Genomic DNA, 15,043 nt, shown 5'->3' on the forward strand with positions numbered 1-15,043 from the left:
TGAATCATTCCTTTCTCATTTTTTGAAATTGGGAATTATTGGTATTCTTTGGATAGGAATTTGAAGCAGAAATACAACTCAACAGTGCAGCAGGGCACCATTACTACATTTTAAAGTAAGTGGTTACATACAACATCTAGAGAGGAAGAAGTTCCAACCATAATGTCCAAAGTAAGTGTGTCAGTGGCTGAGAACAAATCTAAAATTGCTGGCTTCTAGCACCCCCTTCTTAGTGCCTAAGCCTGCAGTATGGAGTTAAATCAGTCTTCCAACTTTAAAATGACAGAACTTTGTATCAAACACCTCATAAATTTGTTCTTCTACAAACTGGCTGGCAACTTCTATTGTAGCATTAGTACTTTTGCCAGACCTTAAGATTATTTGCAAAAGGTTTACGAGTCAAATGGGCTTCAGGATAGTAGCACAGTCTGCATCTGTAAAGTTTTTTGACAAAGCAGGAATCAAAGCAATACATTATAATTCAGTATTATCTTGCAAAGGGCAGGGAGGAATAGAAAGATGGCTTGCGTTCTACAGAATTTATGGCAGATATGATTGAACTAAAATGAATGAATAAATGAACTACAAATATCTTGGTTCACAGCTTATATGCTCATATATATTTCACTCTAGAGTAGTATTTCTTAAAGTGTGGTCCGAGAACAGTAGTGGGTTTCAAAAGCCGTCGCTACCGGTTTGTTCGTGGGTGCTTGCATGCTTGCGCAACACTTCTGGGCATGTGCAGAAGCATCTGTGCAGGTGGGTGGAGCCTCCCGCCGCCACTGCTACTGGTTCGCCCAATCTGAGGCGAACCGGTAGCAACCCACCACTATCCGAGAACTACTGGGGATTCCTCAAGATCCTTTCAGGGGTCCACAAAATCAAAACTTATTTACCTTATGTTGAAGAGATTTGCAAATATTTAAAACAATGCCGCTCTTCTGATTATTTTTTTATTTAAAAGAGTATAGGGTTTTTCAAGAAATGTATTAACTGACATTTATTTATGTGTTAGTATCCAATGGACTTAATATCATTATTTTTACATAATTCAATAAATATTCTACAAATGCATTGACTTTCATTTTTAATACAGTAGATATTAATAAAGGTAACCCATACAAAGAAAAGCTCTTTTCGGGTCCTGGAGCAAAATGTTTAAGAAACACTGCTCTAGCGTAGGCCCATCCCTTCCTCATAATACTAAATACATTGTAATTTAAGAGAAATTCCTGCCACATCTGCTTGTTGGTTTACTTTGACGGCAAATGAGACATTGCTTTCTACTAATGCCATTTAATAAAAACCCTCTTAGTAACTGCTCTCCTTGATACAGTACCCTTTCTTAGCCTGGTTACTTTACAGTGGTTAAAAGAGAGATATGGGCAAACATAGCCCAGTTGCTAAACAGTGAAACACATATATTGGCTCTCTCCAACAGCTAGAATAGACCGGCCTTCTCTCTTGGCATTCATCACCTGGCCACTTAACCTCAAGAATAATTATTAACCAACTGTAGAGGGATCATCTTCGCTTTTCCCTTAGCTTTGGCAAAAGGACCTGACAGTCTTCGCAAGATAGACATCAGGCTAGGTTCATACAAGAGCACATCAGCTCTTCAATACGATAAAGTATGCACTGATACATAAGCAAAAAGACATTTTTCAGCAGGCCAATTCCACAGAAGCATTTACCAGGTCAGTTGTGCACCCACCACCATCCCGTTTTCTTTCCTATGTATGGGAAAAAAAGGCACACATACATTATGTAGGTCAGGCAAAAACCCAACATGTGTTTCTGTTCTTGGAACAGAAACACAGAGCCAGGAACAGCTGTTGAATTTCTGTTTGCTGAGTACCTAATCAAAGCACTAGAAAACTGGGAGAAAGAGAGACAAAACCCAACAAATAGCTTTGCTCCTGCTTCACTCCTAGCAAAGACAAACCTTTGGCTGTAGAAAAAAAAAAAGAGGGAAATAGGTACTGACAGGGAAAGCACAGGGTAGAGTGAAGTTACTTCACAGCTTCCCTGAGGCCCGGCTCTTCATTACCAGAGAAATAGATCTCACTCACCTGGAATTCCTCAGCCAGCTGCCCTTTCTCCTGCCCGGCCTTAGCTTCCACCTGGGCTAGAAAGCCCTTTAGGTATTCTTTACAGCGACTCATCCCTCTGCTTCAGAAGAGGGAACGGTGGCAATGTTGGAGCTGAAGGTTCTGAAATGCTAAGAGGAAGTTGACATCCTTGCACCACGCCTCCAGATTGTGGCTAGTGGGATGGGCCCAGCAGACCTGCCTGGCCCTCTGCCTGCTCTCTCGGGAAAGGGATGGTATCTTTTCTGCACAGTGGGAACAGGGTGTGAACACTGAGCACCTGAGAAGCACAGGTCAACCAGCACTCTTCTTTGTACGATCTCAAAATTTACAGCACAGATATCTGCTGTTGTAGTAGCATCCTTAATTGTCAGTTCCCTGTGTGGTATTTGGGGGAGACTGTGCCCTCCCTAACAAGTTCCTTACTGTACACATAAATACCTTGCCTACCTAATTTATTTTTTAAAAATTAAAAGTTAATGGGAAGCCAGCATGCTTCAAAGAAAAGCATCAGCCTGAAGAGACTTGCCTGTATTTCCAGCAATGCCTCTTGACTCTACCAGCATTCTTAGAAAATAAAATGCTTTGTGGCTGAAATCCTCCTTAGCTGTCATTTAATGTGCATTTCTACCACATGTTCTGAAAATTACATATATATCCCATTTTATCCTCTATTTGGTATTTCAGGTTTTGCTAGCCACCTTGAGGTCTTAAATGAATAGAAAAGCAGGACTTCAGTCAATCAAATAAATAAATGTTCCAAGAAACTGCTTAACCTGTTAGAACTGCTCTCAGCTGCAACAGTAGTGTACATCCACACCATAATTCGTGTCACATGGTATTTTTTCGATGTTATATTTGCATCACTAGTTCTAAATTATGTGTGTTTCTTGTAAATCCTGTGGAAAGTTTATCTTCACAATAGAGGAACACTATTGTATAATGTTGATACCATTTTATTATATTCTTCTCCTGTGTATAGTCTCTCTTAACGGTAAAAAGGCATAGGATCTGGTTATTGTTCTATTGCTGCAATAACAACATAAATTATGTACTGTGAAAACATATTTCAGCAGATGAATGAAATAACGAAATCCAGGAAATTAAAAAAATCATTGTGGCCAATGCAAATGATATTTTTTGCATAATTTACATTATTTGCACAGTAACATCATCTCAGAAATTTCACTAGAATTTGGTCTACCAAACTATGCAAAGTCTGTTCAGCTGAAATCAAGAAAACAAGAAGACTCACTGAATATGAAATTTTAATTTCATTTCTTGTTTCTAATCCTCATGGGTTTCCAATACACATGGTTTCTCATAACAGAGGATTGAAATGCTCTATTTTAAGCAGTTACATTGAGTTTTCATATTGATTTTCCGCATTCACAAGTTCCCATTACAAGACCACATGGTGCTAATATTGCCTGGTTGGGCGAGGGCCTTGAGAAAGAAGTATGTAGCTATGTGGTTTTGGAATCTGAAGTGAAATTGAATTGGCTTTAGTTGAAATTGTAACAGAGCGGAAAAAAGAAGTAGCTCAAGAAATACCATGATAGTCAGTTGTTATAGGAAGAGAGGGTATAATGAGTTGAGCTTATGATATTCACAACAGAAAGCTCCTGACAATAATAAAAAAAAAGGCCAGGAAGAGGGATGGTATGAAGTATTCCCCCAGGCCCATCATAGCAAGTTCTTAATGTTTCAAAGAGGATAGAACCAAGAATGACAATGGATTAGCCTACAAGGATGAATATATTAGATTTATATCCTGCTTAAGTAAGTATTCAAGGCAGCTAATAATGACTAAAATAGAATTCAAAATGGAAAGGTAAGAAGCATACCTATAATTTAGTACCTTCTTTAATTAACAATACTGGCAAAAGTGATGGGTTTTGGGTTGTTCTTCTAAAGGTAGACCAAGTGGGAATGAATGATAATTCCCAAGGGAATACATTCAACAACTTTTCCCATGGCTAGTTTTTTCTGTAGTGGTTAAGGTGTTGGATTAAGAGCAATGAATCCCAGGTTCTAATCCATCTTCACTCTGGGTGACTTTGGGCTAGTCACTATCTCTCAGCTCAACCTATTTTACAGGGGTGTCGATGCTAGTGGAGACAAGAGGTGGGAGCACTATGTATGCTGCCTTGAGGCCCTAATGAAAAGTCAGGGTATAGTATATATCTAATTAATTAATTAATGAATGAATTACAAGAGCCTCTCCTGAAAATCTTCATAGGCCACTAAACAGGAAGATTTTTGGATAGCATGGCTCCAGTGATGGGTTTCAAAATTTTTTACTACCGGTTCTGTGGGCGTGGCTTGGTGGGCATGGCAGGGGAAGGATACTGTAAAATCTCCATTCCCTCCCCACTCCAGGGGAAGGTTACTGCAAAATCCCCATTTCCTCCCGATCAGCTATGACTCAGGAGGCAGAGAATAGATGGGGCTGGGGTCAGTCAGAGGTGGTATTTACCGGTTCTCCGAACAACTCAAAATTTCCTGTACCAGTTCTCCAGAACTGGTCAGAACCTGCTGAAACCCACCTGTGCATGGCTCTAAACCACTTGGGTTTTAAAAATTAATACCATATGAACACATTAAATTGTGCCAGTGCAGTGCTTTCAGAAAGCGGTTATATGATCTATGTGTACTTCCTACAATTTAGCAGCCTAGCTGTCCCATTTTGCCTGCTGCAATTTATAGATTATAAGAGTAATTCTGTGTAATATGCATTGTAATGGCCAAAATGGCAGACTTTGGCCATATTTTTATTTATCAAATTTATATGCCATTCATCTCATAGTCAACATAAGTTTCCCTAAACAACACTGCATGTTTAAAAAGCAGCTAAAGTCCTGTAAATGAACGCTTTCTCACTTAACCACATTGACTTTCCAAAGACAAGAAGAGAATGGCCACATACAAACATCTTCAAACCTAACCTATTTATAGTAGATTATTTCTATAAAAAGGTTAGGTTTGAAGATGTTTTTACGTAGCCGTTCTCTTCTTGTCTTTCAAAAGTCAATGTGGTTAAGTGAGAAAGCATTCATTTACAGGACTTTAGCTGCTTTTCAAACGTGCAGTGTTATTTAGGGAAACTTATGTTGCCTCACAGTATGAGACGAATGGCATATAAATTTGATAAATAGAAGTATGGCCAAAGTCTGCCATTCTGGCCATTACAATGCATATTGCACAGGATTACTCCTACATAGAAGTTGCAGCGGGATGGAAAATAGGTCAGCTTTGAATGGACCTCATTTGGTCTCGGTTTCACCCTCTTGATTGAGCTCATGGGGGTTGAGGGGGTTGTTCAAGCAGAGAAGCTCAGTAATAAAACTATTAATAATGGTGGTTTCTATTTTTAAAATATAAGTTCATGCTTATGTCTTAAATGGTGCCATTCAAACAACCCATCCAGAATTTTGGTTGATACAGAGATTTTAAAGCTTCTCTAGCTCAGTAGACCAGGTGTCCTTTAGTAAAGCTATCTCACCCCTAATCTTAGAGGTTTCCAGTGTAAGCAAGTAGGAAACAAGACGTGGCATGTTTCTAAAAGAAAGTTAAAAGAAGGTGTGTGCTTTAACAACTCATGTCTATTATACAACTGCCAGAAAAAGGTCAAACAAGTCTAGGGGTTATGAATATCCATATAAATTCTTTTTTCTTCTCTTCTTTTTTGCAAATAGTAAAATGATGTATTATATAAAAACCATTCAGTGTATTACAGCTACATGAGTGACTGTATGCTCCAATTATGCCTAAGGTGGAGATGCAAGGGCATTACCAGTCTTTAGCAAGGTTGGAAAGAGGTATCACAATGACATTGAGAAGCAAGTGTAATCATTACCCATCCTGTAAAGTTGGACTCATAGAAGAATTGTGTGCATCTGTATGAGTAAGATCCATTGGATTCTGAAACTTAATAATTTAATATAGTACCATTCATGGCATTTTATTTTCTTCTTCCTCCAAAAAACCCCATGTAGCTTTCCTTCTTTACAATAGCCCAATGAGGAAAATTGGGCTGAGAGAGATAGAGAAACTATCCTAAAATAATCTAGTGAATTTCATAGATCTAATTAGAATATTGGGCATATAAAACATTGACCCAGAATGTCATTTCTTTTGTTTGCTCATTTTGCTGGGTTGCATAAACATAGTGAATTATGGTTTGTTTGATAAACCAGAGTTAAACAGACCTTGGTTTAACATAATAGATGAAACCATGTTAACCCCACTTTCCCCATGCTGGGGTCTTCTAGATGGTTTGGACCATATCTATCATAATAAACTATATTAACTGCATGTGATGGGAGCTGTAACTTGTTAAAAGAGAACACAATTGCAGAAAGTCATCTGCGCACTTGGATACAGAATAATCAGAAAACCAGGTTCCATAGAGACAAAAATTACAAATATGTCTTTAGCTCTTTCCTCACACTCACAAAAAGCTATGATAGACGGTATGAATTGCTTTAATTTAAATTTTGTATATTAAACATCTCTCAGAGTTGTAATGGAGTTGGATGACTTTTAAATGTTATTAAAGAAATAAATAGAATGTAATCTTTCAACTAGATACTTTATTTCTTTTAATTTTAGAATATTGACAATCTATTGAATTTCGCAAGAAATCCCCATATTTCTACTATAGTCTTTAATTTTTATTTGCCAAACAGTAATTGTATGACTTCTGATTCAGCCACCTGTAGGAGGAATATATTTATTTACTAGATTTTGCTATCTTGGGGGGTTGGGAAATTATGATCCATTTTTCCTACTATTTAATCATAGGTCAGTGACTGTATATGGAAAGTCCCTCCAAAGACATTGTCTGTAAATGGAAGAATGCAAAGCCAATAAGGCAGACTTGTAATAGTTCTAACTTTCCGCACGTCCTTTCTTTTTCTTTTTTTATTAAAGAGTTTTACAAAAAAATTTACAAATATTTCCCCCTCCCCCCTCCCTTCCTTACCCCCCCCAACCCTCCTTCCCAAACTTCCCGGAACAAAATACAGGGTATAACAATTAACAATCATATACTAAACTGAGCTAACTATCTATGGACTCCTATCATCCCCTTGACACTTTAACTCCCCTTTTACTTCACTAAATATGAATACTCTTAATTTTTCTATTCATTCATAACCGCATGTCTTTTCAAAGTGAGAATTGCTGAGACTTAAGCTGAGGTTACCAGATCTGGACAGCAAATATATGGATGGCCACAGGATGGCATCAAAGTTTAAGATTTTTCTGTCCTTCTTTCCTACAGGCTGAATTTTTTCAGCCCAGATCTACATAAGTTCAAGTCACATACCCACTTTTTCTACAAGCCCTCATTCTCCTTAGTTTTATAGTAGGTTTGTGAGAACTATGACGAATCAGTGGCTACAGTTTATTGATGCTGTCATGTGTTTTCTTGGTTGTTGTTACTTCTTCTTACCTAAAGAATGTGTAGAGAAAAAAGACATAGATTGGCTTCTGGAATTCTGGCTAGTGCATTGATCAGCAGGGGCCATATAGCTTTGTGCTTGTATGCAATGGGAAAGAAGGGACAAGATGTATATGTTCTGCTGTGGATCATGTGACTGGAAGAGGTGGGGGTGGGGTCTTAGAATAGAGCTGTGACCAATGTTCCAAGTCATGCAGCCTAATTGTGCCCATTTTCTTCCTCCACACCAAATTTGGCTCCATTCTGTTCAGATTTTGGAAAGCTATGTGCTGATGAACGATTCCAACCTCCTTTACATCATTTTTTTTTCAACATTCCAGTTGGATTGGAAATAACAATGAGTATGTCCTATCTCTCTCTCTCTCTCTCTCTCTCTTTGGGAGCCTAAAAGAGGAAATGAAGAGAGGAGAAATTTTATATCTTGACGGAAAAATCTGGATGGCTAAAGCAAAACAGAATTACTAGGATCTGCAGGAAATGAACTAGGAAAATTTAGCTCTCTGTATGAAAATTCTGCCACTGGGTTCACACAATACAATGAGGGCTAATCCAGTCAACCATATATTTTTTTTTAATTTGATTTATATGCCGCCCTTCTCCGGAGACTCAGGACGGCTTACAATGCGCTAAGCAATAGCCTTCATTCTTTTGTATATTTATACAAAGTCAGCTTATTGCCCCCACAACTGGGTCCTCAATTTACCTACCTTAGAAAGGATGGAAGGCTGAGTCAACCTTGAGCCTGGCGAGATTCGAACCTGCAGTAATTGCATATTTTAGTCTAACGTATTGTGTGAACCAGTTGTGAAATTCAAATTTTTTTACTACTGGTTCTTTGGGCGTAGCTTGGTGGGCGTGGCAAGAGAAGGATACTGCAAACTTCCATGACGTCTATGGATCTGACCCAGCTAATTCATGGCCCTACGCACATGGGGGGAAACACACTGGACTTGATTTTTGTCTCTGGACAGTGGTTGAGTGATCTCGAGATAGGGGACATAGTCATCGAGCCCTTGTCATGGTCGGATCACTCTCTCCTTCGCCTTGACCTTCGAACCGCTGCACCCCGCCGCAGGGAGGCGGAACCGATAAGATGGTACCGCCCCAGGCACCTGATGGAACCTGATAGGTTCCAGACGGAGCTTGGGCCAATCCCGGAGGTCCTGGCTCACGCTTCGACTGGAGACTTAGTGGCTGCCTGGGATAGGGCAGCCGCTGGAGCTCTGGATCGAGTCGTGCCTTTGCGGCCTCTGACCCGGCGCTGATCTCACCTGGCTCCTTTGTTTACTGAGGAGCTGAGGGAGATGAAGCGCCGGAAAAGACGCCTAGAGAGTAGTTGGAGGGCCAGTCGCACTGAATTTGACCAGACACTGGTAAGATCTCACATTAAGAATTACCTAGTGGCGATAAAAGCAGCGAAATGTACTTATCTTGCTGCTCTTATCGCGTCATCAGATAACCGCCCGGCCGCCCTGTTTAGGGTGACCCGCTCCCTGCTCCACCAGGAAGCGAGGGAGGACCCCTTGGAGGGAAGAGCCGAGGATTTTGTTCAGTATCTGTATGACAAAATCATTCAGATTCGGGAAGATCTGGACTCCGACTGGGTAGATCCAGCGGGGATGACGGAGGCAGGTCCTGAGAATGTTATCTGGGATGAGTTTGATTCTGTGACCCCTGAGGACGTGGACAGGATTCTGGGTAGACTGAATGCGACCACATGTTTGTTGGACCCGTGCCCCTCCTGGTTAGTGCTGGTTCCCGGGAGGTGACGCGAGGCTGGCTCCAGGGGATTATAAATGCTTCATTGAGTGAGGGTGTCTTTCCCGCCGCCTTGAAAGAGGCGGTGGTGAGACCTCTCCTCAAGAAGCCTGCCCTGGACCCGGCAATATTGGCTAATTATCGTCCAGTCTCCAACCTTCGCTTTGAGGCGAAGGTTGTTGAGAGTGTGGTGGCACGACAGTTTCCCCAGTACCTGGATGAAACGACGTATCTAGATCCGTTCCAGTCGGGTTTCAGGCCTGGGTACAGCACGGAAACGGCATTGGTCGTGTTGGTGGATGATCTCTGGAGGGCTCGGGACAGAGGTTGTTCCTCTATCCTGGTCCTATTAGATCTCTCAGCGGCTTTTGATACCATCGACCATGGTATCATGCTGCACCGGCTGGAAGGGTTGGGGGTGGGAGGCACCGTATTATGGTGGTTCTCCTCCTTTCTCTCCGACCGGTCGCAGTCTGTGTTGAGAGGGGGGCAGAGGTCGACCCCGAGGCCCCTTATATGTGGGGTGCCACAAAGATCGGTCCTCTCGCCCCTTTTGTTCAACATTTATGTGAAGCCGCTGGGCGAGATCATCCGTGGTTTCGGGGTGGAGTACCATCAGTATGCTGATGACACCCAGCTGTACATCTCCACCCCAGACCACCCCAACGATGCCCTTGAAGTGATGTCCCGGTGCCTGGAGGCCGTACGGATCTGGATGGGGAGAAACAGGCTCAGACTCAACCCATCCAAGACCGAGTGGCTGTGGTTTCCGACGTCCCGATATAGTCAGCTGATGCCATCGCTGACTATTGGGGGCGAAGCATTGGCCCCCACGGAGAGGGCTCGCAACTTGGGTGTCCTCCTGGATTCACGGCTGTCTTTAGAAGAGCACTTGACGGCCGTGACCGGGAGGATTTTTCATCAGGTTCGCCTGATTTGCCAGTTGCGTCCCTTTCTGGATCGGGACTCGTTACGCACGGTCACTCATGCCCTCGTCACCTCCCGTCTGGACTATTGTAACGCTCTCTACATGGGGCTCCCCTTGAGGAGCACTCGGAGGCTCCAACTGGCACAGAGTGCGGCCGCGCGGGTGGTGATGGGAGCAACGTGGCGCTCCCATGTAACACCTCTCCTGCGCGAGCTGCACTGGCTCCTGGTGGTCTTCCGAGTGCGCTTCAAGGTTTTGGTTATCACCTTTAGAGCGCTCCATGGCTTAGGACCTGGCTATTTGCGAGACCGCCTGCTACCACCAATAGCCTCCCACCGACCAGTACGCTCCCATAGAGAGGGGCTCCTCCGGGTGCCATCGGCCAAACAATGTCAACTGGCGGCCCCCAGGGGGAGAGCCTTCTCTGTGGGGGCACCTACGATCTGGAACGAGCTCCCCCCCGAGATACGGAGGATTCCGGATCTGCGTACCTTCCGTCGCATGCTTAAGACGTTCCTATTCCAACAAGCTGGCCTGACCTAAACTTTCTCCTCTTTTAAATGGGTATTTTAAATTCGGTTTTAAATTATTTGGGGTTTTAATATGGTCAGCCAAATTTATTTAATCTGTTTTATCTCTTTTTTAAATTTTGTATTTTATATGTTTTATTTTATGGCTGTTCACCGCCCTGAGTCCTTCGGGAGTAGGGCGGTATACAAATTTAATAAAATGAAAAAAAATGAAAATGAAATGAAACTCTCGATTCCCACCCCACTCCCACTCTACTCCAGCGGAAGGATACTGCAAAATCCCCATTCTCTCTCCACTCCTGGGGGGAAGGATATTGCAAAATCCTTCCCCCCAGGGGGAAGGTGCCTCCAGAGATGGCATTTGCCGGTTCTCCAAACTACTCAAAATTTCTGCTATCGGTTCTCCAGAACCTGTCAGAACCTGCTGGATTTCACCCCTGGTGTGAACCCAGAAAATGAGGTTGAAGAAAGATTGGCTCAGTTAAACACAGAGAAAACACACATCTATATTACACTGTGTGGTAACCTGGTAGAACAGCATATTGTAACCGGTTAGAACTGCAAGAGAACAATGGATTTGCAGGCTGGGTCTCCTCTGCCCACCCAGGGTGGCCACTGCCTCCCCCCCACAAAATGAGAGGAACTATTTAAAAAGCTTCCTATATAGATTGAGGCCCTAAATAAACAACAAGGGTTCCAGACTATGGAAAGTACCGGTACTTCTGTTGTGGCTTCCTTAATGACGGTGTGGCTTACCTTTCAAAAATATTCATTTACGTGTAAATTAATAATTGTCAATCTCATTAGGTAGTCCAGACAAGGTACACACAGACCCAGATGTACAACCGTAACATCAACTTTACTGTAAAGTTACAATAACAGAATCATTTAAATCTGAAAGTGCATCTCTGTCCCCACTCACCTTTACAGTCTAACATCCTAGGGACAGTCCCTGAGATATCTGAGATATTTGCCGTGTACCCGTTCCTTTTGTGGACTAAGTGGCCACTAGTCTGATTGTTGTCTAGTTTGTGGTTCTTTCTCTTCCCTGTCTCCCTATCTCTCAAGATATAATTCCCATATACCATTACAACAGACAACTGAACATATGAGTTCCAAACACCTGTTTTTTGTTTTTCCTAAACCCAAGATGTTTCTGAACAAACATTTTATTTCCAATAGAAGAGAATATATATAGTTCAGAATTGAACTTGGAGTCCTTGATGCTCTCTGAGTTTAGCTGTTTGTTTGCAGACATTTCATTACCAAACTAGATAACATAATCAGTGCTAGCGGTGTGAGGCTTGCTCCGTTTATATTCAGTAGCTTGCCCTATAGTGTTGGTGGAGGTGGGGTTTTCTCCTTGATAGCTTCTTGATTAGGGTACAGTATTTTCTGTTTGCTTGTTTGCTTGAGGCTTGTTTGATGTATGATAGTGTTATCCTTTCCATAGTTTGTGTTGCTTATGTTGTAGTGCAGGTATGGCAAACCGGCAGCCTGCGGGCCGGATACGTCAAGCACAGGCCACACCCACCCTGGCTCCACAAAGGCAAAAAACATCGCGATTACATCACGATCTGGCCTGTGACGCGATCGAATTTGACATCTGTGATGTAGTGGGTTAAGTAGTCAGACACTTTTTGATAAAGTTGTATGGGTATCCATTTTATTGGAAGATGTTATATAAGTGATTAGTTTCCTTTTTCTGGTGTTGTGGGTTGCTGCAGTGCATTTGTACTTGTCTTTTGTAGACAATAGTCCTTTTATAAGATCTTTACACAGACAGATTGTTTGCCCAATTTGCTAAATCATGGTTAACTCAACCATGGTTCGAGTTAACAATTCCTGGGTTTGCATAACCCTGTGAACCATAAACTACCCACTCTAGCTGTATTTGCAAAACAGAGGGTGGCACTAAGTAGCCAAAAATGTTTTGTGAACTTAGTCAGTGTCCCAGGTTTTATCTAGCATTGCCACAGATAATAGTGTCAACTTTTGATAGTAATCCATATTTTACCTTCTTTCCATACCCCCTTATCTTAATGAAGTTAACTGGGGGGGAAAGACCCAGAAAAAAAAAATCCGAATTTTTGAAGTGTGAGAATATTTGATTGCCATAGGTTTGGGGAAGATCATTTTAGTGTCATTTTGTGAGATATATCACACCTCCCATTTCTTTATTTCCTCCCACAAATATTCAGATTATGAACATGCATTTGGGTATATACCTTTAAATATCTGAAGATGGAGAGAGATGGTGGAATTCCAGAATTATAAAATGTTGGTTTGAAACAGGTGTTGTGTCCCACTTATGCCTCTCTTTTTACCTTTCAGTCCAAAACCAAAACATTTCAACCAATATATGTTCAGAAAGGGAAGAACTATTTACAAACTGTCATTTTTAATAAATGGTTTCTGTATACCAATATGGCATTAATTCCAAGATGAGGAAGTAGATATGATAAGTGGCAATTTAAGCTTTCTGAATAATGTCATTACTCTCCTATCCTCAAGACAGTGACTGAAAAGAACTGGTTCCTTTAGTGTAACACAGAAATGCCAATATTTAACCGTAAAGATCCAGCAAGGAATATTACCGTCTAAAATTGTTTTGTGAAAAAAAAAAATTGTTCTGATCTAGAAGTGCTCTTCTTATGCTGTGCAGAATATATTGTATAAACAGTGAGGATTAGTTTTCCAAATGTAAAATAGTGTTTTATAGATGCCAATTTTGCCATCTAGTGTCTATTATGCAAAATGCTACAATAAGATATTAGAATATACAGAGAATTTTAAATTACTTTTCTAAAAATACTTTAAAAATATAATAGTTATAGGCAACACTTCTGATATTTATATAGGATATTTACTTCATTTCCACCACCTAATCCTCCTTTAACATGCCTCAGTTCTTCTTGCAGTGATACTTCTTCCACATCTCCACATGACCAGCAAAGAGGAGGAAGAGATCTGGTTCCTTCAGAAGAGGGTTGTTCTCTCCTTTTCCAGTGTGCAGGATATAGCATTGTCAGATGGCTGCTTTACAGGACTGCATTTTGGGGAGAGAGAGTCTGCCAGGCACTCAGTCTCATTCAAGAAAGAAAAAAAGTTGCCCCTCTGGTTGGAAGCAGCATAAAAGCCTTGTTCTGTTCATGGGGCACACTAAAAAGACAGGGTGGAAATGCAGGTGTGCAAGAGCTGGAGAAGACACTAAAGGTCCAGTGAAGCTTTTGGCTACTAGTTGCCTTTCCTTAATTTAATCTGTGAAATTTAGTCACTGTAGGCATCTGGTTGACTAGCAAATTAGTGGATTCATGATATGTGATTTATTGGCGTTTTTGAAATGTTTTTAAACTTGTTAAAATGAAACAATGAACTCTGTATTTATTTCACACCTTAAAGGATTGAATTTTTATTATTACATGCAGCTTTTTTCTCTTCAGTTTTAGCTCACCTTAATATTTTTTCCTGACTGGAATAATCACTGTATGGCTCCTATTTTATATTTTCATTACATTTTCTTCCAAAAAATGAAATAGAAAATAAGACATAAAAACTAAACAGGCTCAGATCTGGATATTATTTGCAATGAAAACCTGGAATTTAAAAAAATATCCTGAAGAAAGCAATGACCAACCCATCTCCCTCTCATATATCCTTTCTTATGTTTGGTTGCTGTTGTTTTGTCTAAGATCCTCCAACTTGTTGGAAATGTGTCGATTATTTTTGGTTTTTTTTAACCCTCCTCACTTTCGGGAACAAAAAAATACCTTCTTCCAATCTGCAATTGTATATTCAGGCTTTATTTTATTCACGTCGCCTTTTGTTCCACGAAGGTTCCGCAAACTTTGTAGTTCTTTTAGGTAGGTCGCACACACTAAATCGCAAAGCAGCGAGGAATATTTATTTGCACGGAGGTGAAATCAAACTAAGAATCGGGAGAAGGAAAACGGTATGAAATGCTTTTTTCTACCGTTTTCCTTCAATGTCCGGTTTTGTATTGTTGTCCTTAGGAGAAACGACCCAGAGAATAAATTCTTAAGGTGCCTGGATCTGAGTTTGTGATGATTGTAACATCATACCGCAGTGCAAAATGCCATTCTGAAAAAGGACGTTACCTTCGCGCTCCATAGGACAACAATAACAGGAGCCACTGCCAAATAATCCAGCGCCAATGAATTCCTACCAAATGAGCAAGAGGTGCCAAAGCATACAAGCTGACGTCATTCCCCAGTCCTCCGCAAACAATGACAGCTTGCACCAACTTCGC

General features: G+C 41.1%; 1 protein-coding gene across 1 annotated transcript in view; it reads right to left on the reverse strand.

Annotated features, from left to right (window-relative positions):
• Positions 1–2,270, reverse strand: part of PTPN18 (protein tyrosine phosphatase non-receptor type 18) — a 55,078-nt gene extending 52,808 nt beyond the window's left edge. Inside the window, exon 1 of the mRNA XM_060683472.2 lies at positions 2,073–2,270. Within this exon, the coding sequence (XP_060539455.2) occupies positions 2,073–2,165 (93 nt within the window). The 5' untranslated portion in view covers positions 2,166–2,270. The remainder of the gene's footprint in view (positions 1–2,072) is intronic.
• Between the last annotated feature and the right edge of the window lie 12,773 nt (positions 2,271–15,043).

This window comes from Pantherophis guttatus, chromosome 2 (assembly GCF_059756535.1).
Source record: "Pantherophis guttatus breed Tessera chromosome 2, ASM5975653v1, whole genome shotgun sequence".
Classification (NCBI taxonomy): domain Eukaryota; kingdom Metazoa; phylum Chordata; class Lepidosauria; order Squamata; family Colubridae; genus Pantherophis; species Pantherophis guttatus.